The following is a 16,721-nucleotide window of genomic DNA, read 5'->3' as shown; positions in this document are numbered from 1 at the left end:
AGAATAAGAATGGGACAGTCCTTTTTTCTCACAAAAAGGCAAAATAAAATAAAAGAAAAGAATGGGCAATCCTTTCCTTTTAGCATATATAAATAAAGTACAAGATTCATATACCATATCCAACAATATTTAATAATATAAAAAAAACTACGAAGCATTACAACTACACGAGGAGACGCTAACACAATTATATGTAAGAAAAGAATAGAACAGAATAGAACCCCAATACCTCACAATCATGAAAAAGGTTCGGATTCCATGCATCGAGCTCTGCAATCTTGTAGTAGGTCTCTTTTGGGCCTGCATGCCTGCCTCCTCCCTTACTTACTTTTTAAACTCAACGACTGGTCAACCACATTTCAAATTCAAAGAAACAAGTGGTTACGTACATCAATTCAATTCTCCATTATTTGACCTTTGGTAAATGATTCTTAGTTTACTGCCGCTGTAATTAATTACGAACACAATTATTAACATATTAGTACATTTTTTATTACATTAACGATCAAAATATATAACTAACTTTTAATTTAAATACTTATGAGAGAATCTCATTGTCGTTAGACATCTGCGTACTAATACATACTCGGATGCAAATAGAAAAGATAATTTGTCCCCACCATCCCATTGCCACCATCCCAAATATGCTTTTTTCAAAAAGGGAACAAAAGTAGAGAAGTGAACAAGTATGGACATAAAAGTTGAAACTTAAGTTGCGAAGAGTAGAGGGAACAAAGCGTATGAACTTTTTTCAAGGCTTGGATTCATTTAGGCATTAAACTAGTTACTAATTAATTCCTTTATTTCTCACCTCCAACACTTGTAATTCACAGCCTGAGGCTAAAGCTTGTTTGCGTGATATTATTCATCCTAGTCGTGTAACATTGTATACGTGCATGCTGTAATCTTGTATATAATTGAGCACTAGCAAGAAAAGAAATACACTTTAGTTTGCTGCGTATGGATATGTCATATACTTAAAGATACTGCTGTGCCTTTCAATTACCCTGTTCTTGGTCCAGCTTCTACCAAAATTAAACCCAACCCTCAACCTTCAAATGTTATAGCTGCCGAGAATTAAGTCTGAATTGGACTGGACTAGATTGGACTATATATGTATACGTATAGCTACACACATATATAGCATTGGGGAAGGACTTTAATTTGCCACAACCATAATTAGTTAACCAGACCAATTATAAGGCCATCTCCTTTAATTCATGCACCCTCTACTGGTTCTGGTTCTGATTCTGGTTGGTAGTTGATCTACAATATTAATTAATATTCCTAACTACAGTTTTAACTTCAATTCAGTTCAATTATTCGGGTTTTAGATGTATTATTATTTATATTTCGTCCAAAAAAAAATTTGATGTATTATTATTTTCTTATTTTAATAATTAACTTCTTCTTCTTCTGTTATTATTATTATCTGTTCTGGTAATAATTTCTATGTTAACGACCCTTCAGTCTTCAAACGCACACACGGGGGAGATTAGATAGAGAGGAGAGAAAGAGGGTGAAGGTGCATTGAAACCCTAGCTAGGTAGGTTTCACTCAAGTAAAGCGGTTGGCGGGGGAAAGTTAATGACAGATAGTTTAGTCCTCTCCAGATGATCCTAAAAATTAATTTTTTTAAAAGACAGTGGCTGGCAATTTGGAAAATTGGTGGAAAACCAAGTTTTCTTTGTCCCAATGATTCAATCATGGCGAGGTCTGACAGAAACTCAGCAAGACAACTGGTATGTAGGCAGAGACTAATGGGACGCAGACAGGTCAGATGGGAACAATGTCAATTTCAGTCCATAAACATAAATTCTAATTTCTCCTCTATGTAGTTCCTGTGAGTGAGCTTTTCAAACTGTGAAAAATTTATTGGGTATGGACCGTAAGGTTGGAGGGTAGATTTGAGTCAATAAATACAAGGAGTTGGGTAGGGTTGGATTGGGTTGAGTTGGTCTAATAAATCATAAATGCATGCACATTTCCTCTATTTTTTATTTTTTATTTTTACTCTATAGGAAAGGAAGGAAGCTTTCTGGAAGTTTGTTCTTATAAATAACATAACATAAATATGGCTGGGAATTGAAGGAGATGATGGCCTGCCTGGCTGGGGAGAGGGGATAGGGGAGGGGAGTGATTCTGATGAGCATATGGGTTGTGGGAGTCATGAGTGCGACGTATGAATCGACAAAGAGGAGGATTTGTTGTCTGAAATCTCTCACTCTCAGACTCGATACCATACATTTTATGAATAAAATAAATAAATGAAAGAGAGAAAAAAGAAAAGCACATGACATGCATGATGATGCATACACAAACAAACGTTAGAGAATGGAAGTCATGGAAAGAGAATTTAAAGAAGCGGAGCTAGATAAATCAATAAAAAGTTTTCCGTGGTGTAATAATGGGAGAGGATTGACCTAAGTTTTACCTTTGTTTTAGTCTCGCCCTCGCGCGCATTGTCTGTTAATTATAAAGAAATGCTTGCTTGCTTCAAAGTTGTAATGTGTTATAGGCTTATAGTCTTATAGGTCAAAATCAATATTTTTGTAGAGGAACCAATTACCAAACCAACGGATATGGGGTACCTAGGATTCCACACTTAGTGCTTTAGTAGGACCCTCGCTTCTCCTTTAAGCTTTAGTTCAACTCAATACTTCAATTAGTCATATATATTAATTAAACCAAGGGAAAATTTATTTTTTTTCATTTTTTTTCATATAAGTAATAGTCTAAATCAGAGAAGAGAAGAGTTTATTACACACGCAACTATGATGCTATACAGATTTAAATCTGAGACCTCTAATCTGTAAATCAATATCTTTTTTTATTGGACTAGACGCTATTGACAAAAAAATTACTATTTTATAGAGGGATGAGGACAACATGTCGACTTTATCACTTTATCTTTATTAACTCAGATAGCCATGCTGGGTAGAGGACTCATTACGTCATCCATGTATTTTTTTTTCATGAGTTTTCATTTATATTGACCTAACCTAAAATATGACGTCACTTTATTTAATCTACTGTCAATATTTGCGTTTGATTTGATTGGCAACAACTTGATGGTTTATTATAGCATCATTAATTCATTTAATGGGCAAATACAAAATAAAAATAATTTACGAAATGAAGTAAGCTCTCCACTCCTCTACTCTTAAGCTGGCCTGGTACTGGGATTGGAAGCTTTCATCTCTGGTGGTGTACTCCCCCACCCCACCCAAAAAATTTAACTGATCGATCTTATCCTTAATGATAAACGTGCTAGCTGTTCGTTCATCTCATTGATTTTATCGTTGCTGTTGTGTTGTTGCAGTGGATTTTCAAATTTTCATGATGTGATGAGTCTCATTGACATGAGGAGAACACTCATCATAATCAACCGCTTCGTTCCTGCAATATATCTAAATTCAAACCTATGTGATACCAAATATATATGTTTTCTTTTTTAAAATTATTTTATTTTATCGATATGAAATTTGAGTTTGATGTACTGCTCTAACCAATACCAATTGATTTAACATAATGTATAATTTAAGCGTTAAACATCAAATATATAAATGGTCCAGATAACCCCGTCCCAATACTCATCTATCCGTCAAAAGTGTAACGGAAGATTTCCCCACAACACAAATTAAAGATACTTTGTTTCCTTGTTTTAACGTGAAACTGATTTTCCTTTTTGATGAAGGCGTTGGGCATCAGAAACGAGGGAGGGATGGGATGGGGGTGAAAAAGGGGATTTGGTGAGGAAGGAGTGAAGAGGTGGAGGGGGTTTCATCAGAAACGAGGGGGGAGATTGGGAAAAGGGGAAGAATAACTATGATGATTCTTTCTTTGGTTGATCCTTCTAAAATATGCCCCCTGTAGCCTTCCTCTAGGAATGAACCATCCAATCTGATGATTTTTTTTCTCTCTGCTGTCTTTTCTTTTCCCCTCTCTCTCTCTCTCTCTCTCTCTCTCGACTGAAACCAAACCACTACCTTTCCCTCTCAACTCAATTAATTACACCCACAACCCCCTATCTCATTTATTGCGAGTCGTTCGTCACGCTTAAATAGAACCCATCTGCCCTTTCAACCTAATCCTCCCCATCCCCCTCCTCCTTCTTCTTCATAATCCTGGTCCGTATATATGTATATTATCACTGTCCATCTCTTTTCCCAGCTGAGCTCAAACATAATAAGGGAGGGAGAAGGGTCGTGAATAATGCAAACAACAGTGCTCAGGCTTTGATGAGATCATGCGGGTTTAGCAAAGCGTTTCTTACAGAGTTTATTGGCATTCTGTCCACCTCCTCTCTTTTTCACTCCCTGTGTATTAGAAGATAGTACGTGTGGAGGTGGGCATACTGCCAACTGAGCTCTGTTGGCTTCTCTTTGTAAAACCCTCGTGACTGACGATGATATCTCCCAGCGCTACATACACTTGCTGATTGTTAAAATCTTGGTAAGAATCATCTTTCTTTTTTCCAGATCATGTGCACCGTCGACCGTTTCTGGGAGTACTCCTCGTCATATGCTTATCTAAGTGATTGATCGCCGTTAAAAGCTTTTCTGTTCTTTACGCTTCTTCTCTTTCCCCAAAAACATAACGAGAGATGACTTGTTTTGTGATTGTGCAGTTTTGTAATTAATTGTCTGTTAATCAGGAGGAGGATGAGCTTTCCTGAGCAGCACAAAGCATCATTAATTATCTCCATCCGTAACTCTTTAAATTTCTTCTGTTTGATCATCTTCATCTAGACTAGATGGTTTTTAATTATTTAGTACTGCGACTGCTGATTATTGGGATGTAGGGGAGCCCTAGATTGGGTTTGTGATTTGCTCATAGATCCGTTCTTCCTATATCCTTTTTTTTTTTAAAAAAAAAAATTTTATTATGTAGTTAGGGTTGTTCTGATTTTATCAGCTATAGCTTTTCATTGTTTCCTTTGAATATATCCATCTTGGGTGCCCAAGTTCTAAGTCTTGTATCATAAAGAATTGTGCACAGAGGAAGAAGCTAGCAAAGAAGAGCTGCTCTAAACACATCGTTTGACTTGAGGTGGGTCAAATACTCAAAAAGGGGATCAGAATGGTCAGACGCAAAGCTGATTAAAATGATGGCTAACTCCATCTCCATCAACTGTACTCTTCAAGTTTGAACATCCTTCTCTTCTGTTCTCTTCTGCAACATTAATCTTTCCCCTTGATTCTCTTAATTTGTTGGGTAAAAATGAATGATGCTGATTGTGAGAGTTAATCTTATCCATTACGGTGATCATGGCATGCATGCCTCCTCCCCCTCCCCTCCTCCACTCCACACCATTGTGTTTGTTTAGTGTCAGTAATTTAAGTTTTAATTATGGTTTAGTGGGCCAAACGTCTTTTAATTATGCAATGAGAGGAGCAGGCCAGTCAGCCCTACCAGTGTCCTGTCCAGTATCACTTGAGAGAAGAGAAGGGATACGTTTCTTCTAATGCTCTCTCCAGTCTCCTCCTCTTTGATCTTGTTGTAGCCATTTACGTAGCCACGTAGGATTATGATAGAATGACTGACAACATTAATGCCAATAAATATATACAATATATGCACAAGCATTACCCACCCACACCACACCCCTACCCCTATGTGGCGCGTAGAAGGACCACCTCTCTAATTAATTTTGATTGTTGAATTTACAGGATGCAGAATTTCAAATGTTATTACGTATGTATGCACTTGAAGACTAGTGTTTTGCTTTTGTGAGGGACGGGCACTCTGAAAGCTAGCGCTTGGAGCGGGTCGCTTTCCGCTGTGTGGTGGGGCGGTGACCACGATGCTTTGCTGGGTGGCAAGATCCCTCACTCAACTCATTCACAGGTTACACGACGACGGGCTTCATTCAGTCAATATTCCTTGATTTTATTCAAAACACTAATCTTTCTTATCTTTGACCTTTATATATATTCAACCCTACCATTATTGACGCTAATTCAGTAAAAGCTGGAAAGAGATAAGTCAAACTCAGAACTGTAACAATTACTAGCAAAAAGGAGATCAGCATGATTGATGAAAAGCACGTTTAATCCCTGCTTATGTTCAAGGAAAGTATTGGAACGAGAAAAAGCCCACAGTTAACAATAAAGGCTTTTTGGATTTATGGGGTGAATTAATTAAGCATGAAAGTTTGAAAGTTTGAAAGGAGAAAACAAAATTTAAAATAATAAATTAAATGTCCCCATGAATGAACCTGCATTCGTACTAGACGTGATACTTTCCCACACATAACACGGACGATCATTTGGTTTCGGGACAATATCGTATAAAAGGGTACAACATGCTATGCTATGCTTCTATATGCTCTAGGGAGCGAAGGGATATGGCAGTTTGTCACTCACTAATCTCTCTTATAATGACGGTTTGTTATATCTATTTTCAATTAATATTTACTAGAGCTGATTCACTCCCTGATCTCTCTTATGATGATTATTTTGGAGTTCTAATAACAGTTTCCCTTGTTTTTTCAAGTCAAATAACAATTCCTTCACTTAATATAAAAGTTTTTTTTATCACAAAACGTCCTTGACGTTTACAAAACTATCAGATTGCATTTTTAAAGTTTGTTTGTATCACTCATGGTCCCTAACGTTAATATGAGTGCTCTTAAATAGTCATTTTATAAAAAAAAAATGATTAAATTCAGAGATATAATCGTCAAATTAATCCAAAATTATAAAATATATATATTTTATTTCATTCCCTTTCTCCCTTTCTTTCTTCTTCTTCTTTCTCTCCGCCATATTCCTTATCTCTTCTCTTTGTTTATCTTTTTTTTCCCCTATCCTCTGTCATTCTCTCCTTTTTCTTCTTTCAATCGAGTGCATTCAATACCAAAATGGAAAAATGCAACTTATAGAGAATCATAGATCGATCTCTTATTCTTGTCAACTTTTCTATCTAAACAAAACCCCCCAACCAACAAGAAAAAGACATATTTGTTTCATTCATTCATTCAGTCTCTTTATCGTATGTAGAAGGCATGTCTTTCAACTCGTGCTTGTGGATTTTGGAGGTGTCCTTGGAGCTAATCCAACTGCCTCAGAGCGTTTCATCAACCGGAGCCGCTTGCATGATTCCACAAACATTCTGTTCAAAGACAAAAAAGAAAGGATTGATGTTAAGTAAATATGCACGATCTAGTAAAACAAAGATAAATTAAAATCCCCAGGCATAAATATTTGGCCGAAAATTTTCTCATACAATATGTTGTCATATTATGAATAAGAATCAAACCATTAATGTTTGAGCGTGCGGTCTTAGTTCACAGAAAAAAGGAGAGAGTGATAGAGGATAAGGGGAAAAAAAGAGAAACGGAGAGAGAAGAGATAAGGAATTTGGCGAAGAGAAAGAAGAAGAAGAAAAGAAAGAGAAGGGAAGGAAATAAGAAATATATATTTTATAATTTTGGATTGATTTGACGATTATATCGTTGGATTTAACAATTTTTTTAACAGATGAACTATTTAAGAGCACCCATATTAACGCTAGGGACCATGAGTGATATAAAAAAAATTTAAGGATGCAATCTGATAGTTTCGTAAATGTCAGAGATGTTTTGTGATAAAAAGCCGAATATAAAAATTGTTTTGTAGAATTAAAGCGGTAAGTTTAAATTCTATAACTTAGCTATTAAAAAAATAAAAAATAAAAAATCTTCTAGGGACACCCTAGATTTGCACTCAAAACACAAAAACTCTAGCCCCCTTTCTCCCAAAAAACACTCTTAGAGCCTTTTTCACTTTGAGGGGGGAGGAAACCATTGTTCTTCCCCCCTCTCCCCTCTTCGCTTCCTCTCTTCCTCCTTTCACCTCTTCCCCCATTTTCAGAGACAAAGGGTTGTCCCTATTTGTCTTAGTTTTGTTATGATTTTCATCCAATCATTAAAGGCGGCTGCGGATCAACGTCGGATCTTCACCTGCATTTCGGCGTCGGATCTCCACCACCATCTTTTTTGCAATTTCTTTATGTTTGGAATAAGTTGCAGAGACTCTTTGGGTTCTCTCTCTCTTTTTGTGAGAGTTTTTCATCTCTCCTTGGTGAGAGTTTTATTTGTATTGTTATGACTTGATTTTTTCAAGCTTTATCGTTTTTTTTTTAATTATAAGTTTGCAATCTTAGTTGGGATGCCTATGCCAGAGTTTCTTCGATCTTGCCTGATCGTTAGTAGAGACATACCTGATTTTCTTAATTTTGATATTAGACCGCTCCGTTATTGTAATGGCCCTTTTGTGGCTAGTTTGTATTGATCTTTTGTGGCTAGTTGCTTTTTTGGCTGAATTATTCATAGAATTTCTCAAAAAAAAGAAAAGAAAAAGGGACACCCTAGATTTTAACTATCTTTGAAGGAGAAACTGTGAGCTTGCACTGCAGGCGCTGCCCCCCTTTAAGGATGGGTGGCTTCCCTATCTTCCATCTTTTTCTCCTCATCTCCCTTTCTAATTTTCTTCCCCTCCTCCTCTCCCCTAATTCATTTGGATTGTGGGTCCACTTGTCTTTTGTTTTCGTTTGGAGAGGCCAGAGAACCCAGACCCAGAACTCTCTTTGGTGGATGCTAACGTGAGACTGTAGAGCCCTTATGTTTCGCTCGGAAGCTTCAGTCGCTCTCCTTCTTTAGATTCTCTGCGTTTGATTTTCTTGGTCGGAAATTAATTTGTTTTGGTTTAAACCCAAAGATTTGATTCAAATGGATAATCGCTGGCTCAGATCAGAAATCGATCCAGTGGTGATGATGGAGCCCTGAGGTGCTCCAGAGTTGAACCATGGCCTTCTATGCCGCTTCTCGCTCCAATCTCACCACTTCTTCTTCTCAATCTTTCTCTGCTCCAGAGTTTGCTGCTCATTAATTTCCAATTGAAGTCAAAGCTAGGGTTTATAATGTCAATAAATGATTTTTTTGGGAGCTTTTTAGGGCATTAGGGTTTTATGCGAATGGTAGAGGTTTAAATTAGTGTGGACAAAGTTGAACTGTTTTGGAAATTGATGTGTTCCTGCAGCTTGGGTCTGTGATATCGGTTAGCTATCATTGTTTATTGCCATCCGTGGAAGCAATTGGAATTCAAGGTTTGGTGGTAGTGGCTATGGAGGAAGAGAGAGAGAGTGTGTTATGGGTCCAGGTTAAAATAATTTTTTATTAATTTTTAGTCTACGTGGAAGTTCACGTCATCAAAAAAAGGGGTTCTATTTTTGACACGTCAACATTTAATAGACTGATTAACAATTTGGCTAATAGAGGGAGCAAATTGTAGAATTTCCGTGACGTTGAGTATGTACTGGTAAATGTCCCCAAAATTGAGTATGAACTCGTAAATGACCTTATAGGTTGGATTGTTTACTGTAATTTGTCCTAAATTAAATGAATGCACTAAAACGTTGGTGGCCTTAGTAAGTTTTGGCAATAAAGGGTTTGAATTGTCTTGGCCTTTTTTCGGACCGAGCTAGAAGTCCTGTAATTATATTTTATAGGCCCAATTAATTAGAAGTTTACTGGACCTATCTACATTAGCTGAAAGTTGTACTGGTCTGATGATGGTCTTCAGGCCCAATAACAAAAAACTAAACTCGCCCCAATCAAAGCCCCAGTGAAAGCAAAGTGAGCTCAAAGTTTAAAATTTGCTTTATGGGCCCTGCAACAGAACACCTCGGCCCAGTTACTAGCACATTATCTTAGCCCTTTTTTTTTTTTTGTGTTTTGATGCAAGCAACTTAACATGAATCCACTGATTTGCAACCTAGTTGGGCTTTAATTGTTACTAGAGGCCCAATTAAGGTTAAAATGGATTCATAGTTGAAAAATGCGGCATAAAGCCTAGAGAATTAAACGGAAGCTCAAGTTAGAAAGCGGCCCAACAATACACAATTAAAGAAAACTGGCCCACTATTAAGCCCAAATATTTAAAAGGCTCCCCGAATCAAGAGGACTGTAAAAGGAGGCCCAACAAATAATATTTGATTTGTAGAATTGAAAGATGAGGCCCAAAGCTAAAGAATTATGACCGGCAGCCCAGCAAAACATAACTGAACTTCGCGCTCCAAATATTTATGTAGTGAGGGCTTTATCTAAAGCTCCTAGATGAGATCCTATCTCTTAACCATTTGATCAAACAAACTAATTTAAGCCAACGGTTAAGATATAGGGCCTTATCTAAGGGCCCTAGATAAGACCCGAACTATAGAATCCATAGCGATCCATAACATGCCAAAATTTAAAGCGGCCCAAAACTGGAGGAGGAAATAAAAATGGGCTGACATCTGGGCCCATTTAAATTTATGGGGTGGTGTATGAGCCAGCTTATAATCCCATTAAGAATTCTGGGGCCCAAGTACAATTATCTTTCCCGCGAGGTTTGCCCAACCTTAAAACTATGGTCCTATGTTTTTTCTCATTTACTATTCCTTGGCCGCGCATTCACTCGATCTACGGTTGAACCTACCCTGACAAGGATTGGCTACAACGAATAGTTCGCCATACAACTCCAAGCAAACTATCACTTAATCCATGAGTTTTACAAGTAATGAAACTTTTGAGATATAGACGATTTCGGTCGCGACCAAAAGTTATGGTTGAGCCGTTTCTGGTGTACCAAATTTTGGCCTTTGTGGTGTACAATAAAAAATGATTCTTTAGGAATATCGAGATTAATTGTCCAAGAGTAATCTTGGGCCGTGACTGATACAGAACAAGATCCCTTACAAATGTAGAAGGCAAAAGGAAAACGGTGCCCTTCTTGATAGAAGGCAATTAATTAAAGCACACCCACCAACACAGTAACTCCGAAGAAAACGTGGAATAACACCCGATTCTCACTTCATCCCAAGTTTTTTCCCTGCTGACGCTGAATTTATCTTGTGTTGATCAATAGCTACCAGAGCTCAAGATAACGTATTGCTTTGCGCGCCATAGTTCAACTTTAAAATAGCCTGTGCTAAGCTAACCTAACCCAGGAGGTCGACTACAGCATGCACCCAACTTAGCCATGAATTTTTTTTTTTGCTCTTTTCATCTTTGTTGTCAAGCATCGATAAAACTACTACTCTATCCATGATGCACCCAACATCTTAGCCATGAAACTATACCGGTCAGCAGCTTCATCAATCTGTAAATACAAGAGCCATACATAAATACAATGGTCGGGACCATAAATGACTATAAACTCAATTAGATACTTGCCATTTTCTGGGTTGGACGTCCACTTCCATGCCCTGCCTTGCATTCAATGCGACCAATAATCGGATTGGTCTGTGGGCTTTTCTCCAAACTTGTGCTCAGAACATACTGCAAGGTCTAAGAATAAAGAGAATCAATTATACAATTGAAGAAAAAATAACACACACAACTGAAACAAACAAAAGCACAAAATCAATAAAAGAGAATAACACACACAACTGAAACAGACAAATGCACAAATAAATAAAAGAGTTGTCTTGATAATAGGTGATAAAGGCAGTGATGATGAGAAATCATATTAAGGCCACAATGTTTACATTCCCATACAATAATGACTTGTAGATTCTATTCGCAAAAGAGACTCACCGCCAATAACTTCAACGTGTGCAACGGTACGACTCGATCATCATGATCTGCAGTCAATAGCATGGTAGATGGGTACTGGTGAGGTTGGCTTGCATGCAGTTCCCATGGTCTGCTTACATTGTGTAAAGGCGAGTACCTGAAAGCAGAAGGGAGGGAGGGATAAGCTCATATTCATATTTACAAGAACCAGAAGACTGATGAAGAGGCGCATCAAGCATAATGCATAAATATGTACTGCAATCCCTCTTATCCTAACAATCACACTCATTCCAACAAAGAATGAGAAATCTTGTTTATGGAGTTCTAAGCAAATGTGAATTGGAGTAATACTTTATCCTACCATCACTATCCATCACAGAATTGAGACTAAAACAAGGCAGTGACATACTTCTATGGAATTTTAAAACATTGCCATAACTAAAACAGGACTGCAATCAGATACACCTCAACACCACCAAATGAAGAGAGAAAATGTAAACAAAACAGTACTTACTTAATTAACCATTGGAATTCTTCCTCCTTGTCAGAACAGCCATAATCAGAAGTCCATGCATGACCTGAGAAACTCTTCTACATCAAACATATGTTGCAACCAGAAGAAAAAAAAAAAACCTTAGAAGACCCAAAGGAAGTAATTTCACCTATGGTAAACTTGTGGAACCGTAGCATGTCCATAACACCAACATGAGCTAGTGCACAACCAAAAAGATCAGGTCTCTGCGAGAAGGCATTATTTTCCATATAAATCACTCACTACAGATTTAATAGTAAACAAAACTAAAAATGCCACACCTGATTTATGCAAGCTCCAACAAGCAGCCCACCATTACTTCCACCTTCAATACACAACTTGCTGGGTTGGGTATAACCGGCAGATACCAGGTATTCAGCTGCAGAAATGAAGTCATCAAAGCAATTTTGCTTTTTGGCGAGGGAGCCTGATTTATGCCATTCCTCCCCGTACTCTCCACCACCACGGATATTTGCTATGCAGAAAACAGCACCTAAATGTCTTGTAAGTACAATACGACTAACACTGAAATAAGGCGTAATACTAATTTCGAATCCACCATATCCATATAGCAAGCACGGGTGTGATCCATCCAAAGGAATGTTCTTTCTGGCCACGACAAACATTGGTATCTCATTTCCATCCTTACCGGGAATGAATACCTGGATAATGAAAAAACCCATCATATAGTAAATGAAATACTGCATGTGATAAAAAATTGAAGGTACATAGAAAGAATGAGATCAAGCTAGTGACACTAAAATGTCGGTACAACAAGCTCTAATACCTGATCAACTTGGAACTCTGAGCGATCAAACCCAGGAACTGTAATTTCGCGAAATACCTTCATGTCCGGAATTTCGTTCGCTAAATTACACTGATATATTATACCAGGGGTGAGAAAACTCGTAAACTCAAAAAAAGCAGTGCTGTCTTCACGTCTTCCAGAAATCCCACTAACCGAGCCAATGTCAATGGGTAATTGATGCAGCAAGTTACCTGAATTCAAATCCCTAATCTGTAGTACACACTTCACATCACTCAAGTAACTAACAATCATTTGGCTACCATTCACAGCACATACTGATTCAAGTACATCTTTTTCAGCTTCTTGGAGAACGTCAGTCCAAACAGTTGGTTCCTTTAGATCAACTCGGACCAACTTATATTTTGGAGCATCTTTGTTTGTCAGAAAAGTAAACACAGTGTCATCATTTGCAATGAGATCATACATTGCATCAAATGTATCGATAAGCTTCAGAACTGGGAGCAAATCATTTTTCTCCCTTAGACCTTCAAGCCCATTTGGAAGTGCAGACATGTCACAGTAATAAAATTTGTTGACTGGGTCACAACCCTCATTAATGGATAGAATAATATACTGCAGATTACAGAGTACCAGAAGTAAAAAAAAAAGTTAGTTCAAAATAATATTACAATAAATCTGCTTTTTCTAAGCTATACAACAATCTAATCAAAACAAAAATGGCAATTTCTAAGGGGTGTTTCACATTGGAAAAAAACTAGAAAAATTATATAAGAATTGAATATCCACTTTTTTGTCATAAATATACAGAGCTGTAACATCCACGTCATTAGATCCATCTTACAACCATGGCCCAAATGCTTCAATATGAAACTCTTGGAATCTGGCACCATTTTCTGTATGGTGAGAGATCATTAAACGTATTCACACCTAATTCGCCATCAATAGTGTGGTGGCAATTATAGTATCCTTTAACAGATTCCGTTCAAAACAAAAAACAAAAGATCTAAAGACGTAAATGCGAATGAAAAAATGGCGTAAAGAAGGATAAGACTTAAATTCCCATTTACAAGTGAAATGATACTTCCTTAACAGTATCTTGGACAGACAGCAGCCAGTATTTATGACTCATAATGCGTGTCATTACTATGATTGTCCAAAGTTGATGCATCTTGGTTGCTAAGTTGCCAGTATTAGTAGCACTTAAGACCTGATATGATACATGCTTCTATTACACACAGAGGGCCCTTTTCTATAGAAAATGAGTCACCGAATCTTTTCTCTACACATACTACAAATTGTATACATTGAGCAGTTTCACCACTGGGCAGAGTTTCTGGGTGAGACCTCAACTGTAAACCCCATTCTAATGCAAAATCACAAAACTATATGGAGAGAGCAGGTGACATGTCTTAATTTTAGGCTTCATTTTAAGTACAAGAATCCTACTGCTTCAACAAGAAGAAAAGGACTCTAACAGAGCCATAAAATCCAGGAAGATAACAAAATCGACCTACCTTCCCATCTGTAGTAACATAGGCTCCAAACAAGTATTTAGGATTTTCAGGATCCTTCCAGCATAGTATGTCTTTTGATTGATCTGTACCCACGAAATGATAGTAAACCTCATGATAAAGATTTGCGTTGGTCTCTGTCCCAGCATCAATATCTTTTCCTTCTCTACAGAACAAATCAACAGTTCTATAAATTCATTTTCATTATTTTGCACAAATCTAACAAACGAGGAAATATCAAAATAAACCTAACATAGCTATTCATTATCCCAACAATAGTTTCTAAGTTTCTAAATAAATTCAATTTCAATGACTCGTTTGTGCCATTATATCCACATTTCTATACTCACAGCCCAAACTTTAGCTAATCATAGCCTAGCAATAGCCATTTAACCATCTTTGGATTCTCCAAATTAAGTAAAGCAAGAACATCTACATCAATTCTGTCACTTTTTTTATTCTGTATCTTATTAATTTAACTGAAAGTCTCAAACTATCAGACATGCTAATCAGAGAACTCCATCAAAATCCACATGCCTACAACTTTTTAGTGTAAAGATACATGATTTCCACTTACTTTGGAGCTGGATATCGGCTGTAGAAAAACCCTTTGTTATCATGTGTCCAGGAAATCCCCGAAAACTTGACCTGAAAATAGTAAGCTCATCTCGGTAAAGGTGCCATGGAGAACGCACATTACTTTATATAAAAACATACATAAACTCCAGCGCTTACCCAAGATAAAGTATCAGGCTCGATCTTCTTATCCTCAACCCGCATCACTTTGATTGTTACCCAATCACTGCCACTTGTGCTAAGGGCATAGGCCATGTACTTGGCGTCTTCACTTACAGAATGTGTGTTCAAAGATACAGTCCCATCTTCACTGAGCGTATTAGGATCAAGTAAAACCTCTGGTTCTCCATCCAAACTGTCCTAAAACCACAAATGAACCCCCAGAAAGAAAATAAGGAAAGAAGAAGGAAACAGAGGAAGGAATGAATGAATTTATATGCAGTTGATTATCAAATATAGAGCCAATGGCCAACCTGGACGTAGATGACGTTTTGGGCTTGAAGCCCAGTGTTATGGGAGTAAAAGTACTTATTCCCTTTCCTATAAGGTGGATCATAGCGTGGGTGATCGAAAAGCTTGGTGATCTTTTCACTAAGCTTACCTCTCGTATCGCATTCCTTTAGAACCGACTGTGTCAGTTCCACTTGTTTCTGTACAAAATCTTTGGTCTCTTCTGAATCAGGATCTTCAAGCCTAAAAGATTTAATCCAAAAGAGTCAGAAAATCAAAATTCGATCAAATTCTTATAAATAAATAAAAATAGCAAGCATCAAGAAGTCGGCGATTGATCCTCGTTGAGATAACAAGCAGTACAAATGCTAGGGCTTAGATTGAAACTCTAAGTACAAATGCTACATACTATTGAAAACCTTGAAAGAAAATCTTCTTCGATAATGAATTTCAATTTCCATACAAACAAACAAACGAAAAAAAAAAAGGTGGGAAATATATAGACAAGAGAAGGTTGTACCATACCATCTATAAGGATCGGCAATCTTGACGCCATGGTAGTCATCGATAACAGACTCATCTCTGCGGACTCTAGGGTATTGCAAGGGCACGTCTAGGGCACAAAGGGAGCCCATTCTAGGTTTTGAAAGAAATGAAAGAGAGCCTTTTTTTCTTATTAACGTTACGAGAAAGAAAGCGAAGGGATTTGAGAGGGCTTGAGATTGAGATTGAAGGCGGTTGGGTTTGGGTAAATACTAGTCGTCGTCCTATTCCTACAGACGAAGACGAAGACGAATGTGAAGACGAAGTGTTTGATGTTGTGTTTAAAAGAGAAAGAAAAGGAGCGTGATTTGTTGGGAGCCTTGGGGCAATGGCATTGGCGTGGCGAGCATATGACAACATTGTTTACGCCGAGTCAAAACCTTTGCCCATTGGAAGTTGGAACCTCGAGGCATCAATGATTGCTGGGCGTTACTGCGTTACTTGCCAAGAAGAATGTGGGGCTAATGCGTGCTCATTGTGTGTGGCCATAATTTTGACCAGCCTAGCCCTTTAAAAAGCGATCAAACCTCATCCACACAAATGAATATGCAAATCAACTCGTTGGATTAACACTGACTGATCCCATTCCCTAAGGTCCCCCCAAATGGTCTCTCTGAGAATGCGAGGAAGACATTGCAACAGTGTAGGGAATGCACAAATCAGATCCTTAAGGCTGCAATGGCGATCAATAGTAGTGTGCTGGCTGAAATGGAAATCCCCGAAGCTTATTTGGAGAGTTTGCCCAAGGTAAGGAGAAAACTATTCCTTTATATCTGCATTTGATCACGAGTCACAGGACAC

The 16,721-nt window shown here is 37.7% G+C and overlaps 1 protein-coding gene across 3 annotated transcripts; it reads right to left on the bottom strand.

The window, feature by feature from the left end:
• Positions 1-10,631: 10,631 nt before the first annotated feature.
• Positions 10,632-16,708, bottom strand: LOC117632539 (prolyl endopeptidase-like). 3 transcript variants are annotated; one of them, XM_034366047.1, is made up of 12 exons: positions 15,903-16,532; positions 15,401-15,620; positions 15,087-15,287; positions 14,929-14,999; positions 14,355-14,538; positions 12,859-13,452; positions 12,353-12,733; positions 12,202-12,277; positions 12,054-12,117; positions 11,561-11,696; positions 11,198-11,311; positions 10,632-11,123 (listed from the first exon to the last, which is right to left on the bottom strand). In XM_034366047.1, the coding sequence occupies exons 1-12, from the start codon at positions 16,010-16,012 to the stop codon at positions 11,058-11,060; spliced, it is 2,217 nt and encodes a 738-aa protein (XP_034221938.1). In that variant the 5' UTR covers positions 16,013-16,532; the 3' UTR covers positions 10,632-11,057. The 3 variants fall into 3 exon arrangements, 2 of the variants coding, with proteins under 2 accessions (XP_034221938.1, XP_034221946.1); XM_034366055.1 differs by having other exon boundaries at positions 14,355-14,517; positions 15,903-16,523; XR_004586485.1 differs by lacking the exons at positions 10,632-11,123; positions 11,198-11,311 and having other exon boundaries at positions 11,644-11,696; positions 12,202-12,249; positions 15,903-16,708.
• Positions 16,709-16,721: the final 13 nt, after the last annotated feature.

This window comes from Prunus dulcis, chromosome 1, assembly GCF_902201215.1.
Source record: "Prunus dulcis chromosome 1, ALMONDv2, whole genome shotgun sequence".
NCBI lineage: Eukaryota > Viridiplantae > Streptophyta > Magnoliopsida > Rosales > Rosaceae > Prunus > Prunus dulcis.
The sequence above is the reverse complement of the archived record's forward strand: the minus strand, read 5'-3'. Positions and strand labels throughout refer to the sequence as shown.

Excerpts from the sequence above, each read along its gene's own strand:
- LOC117632539 (XM_034366047.1), bottom strand. The coding sequence starts at position 16,012 with ATGGGCTCCCTTTGTGCCCTAGACGTGCCCTTGCAATACCCTAGAGTC. Across the intron at positions 14,539-14,928 it reads AGCCGATATCCAGCTCCAAA|AACTGTTGATTTGTTCTGTA; the intron begins GTAAGTGGAAAT and ends ATGAATTTATAG. Across the intron at positions 11,312-11,560 it reads ACACGTTGAAGTTATTGGCG|ACCTTGCAGTATGTTCTGAG; the intron begins GTGAGTCTCTTT and ends CTTTATTCTTAG.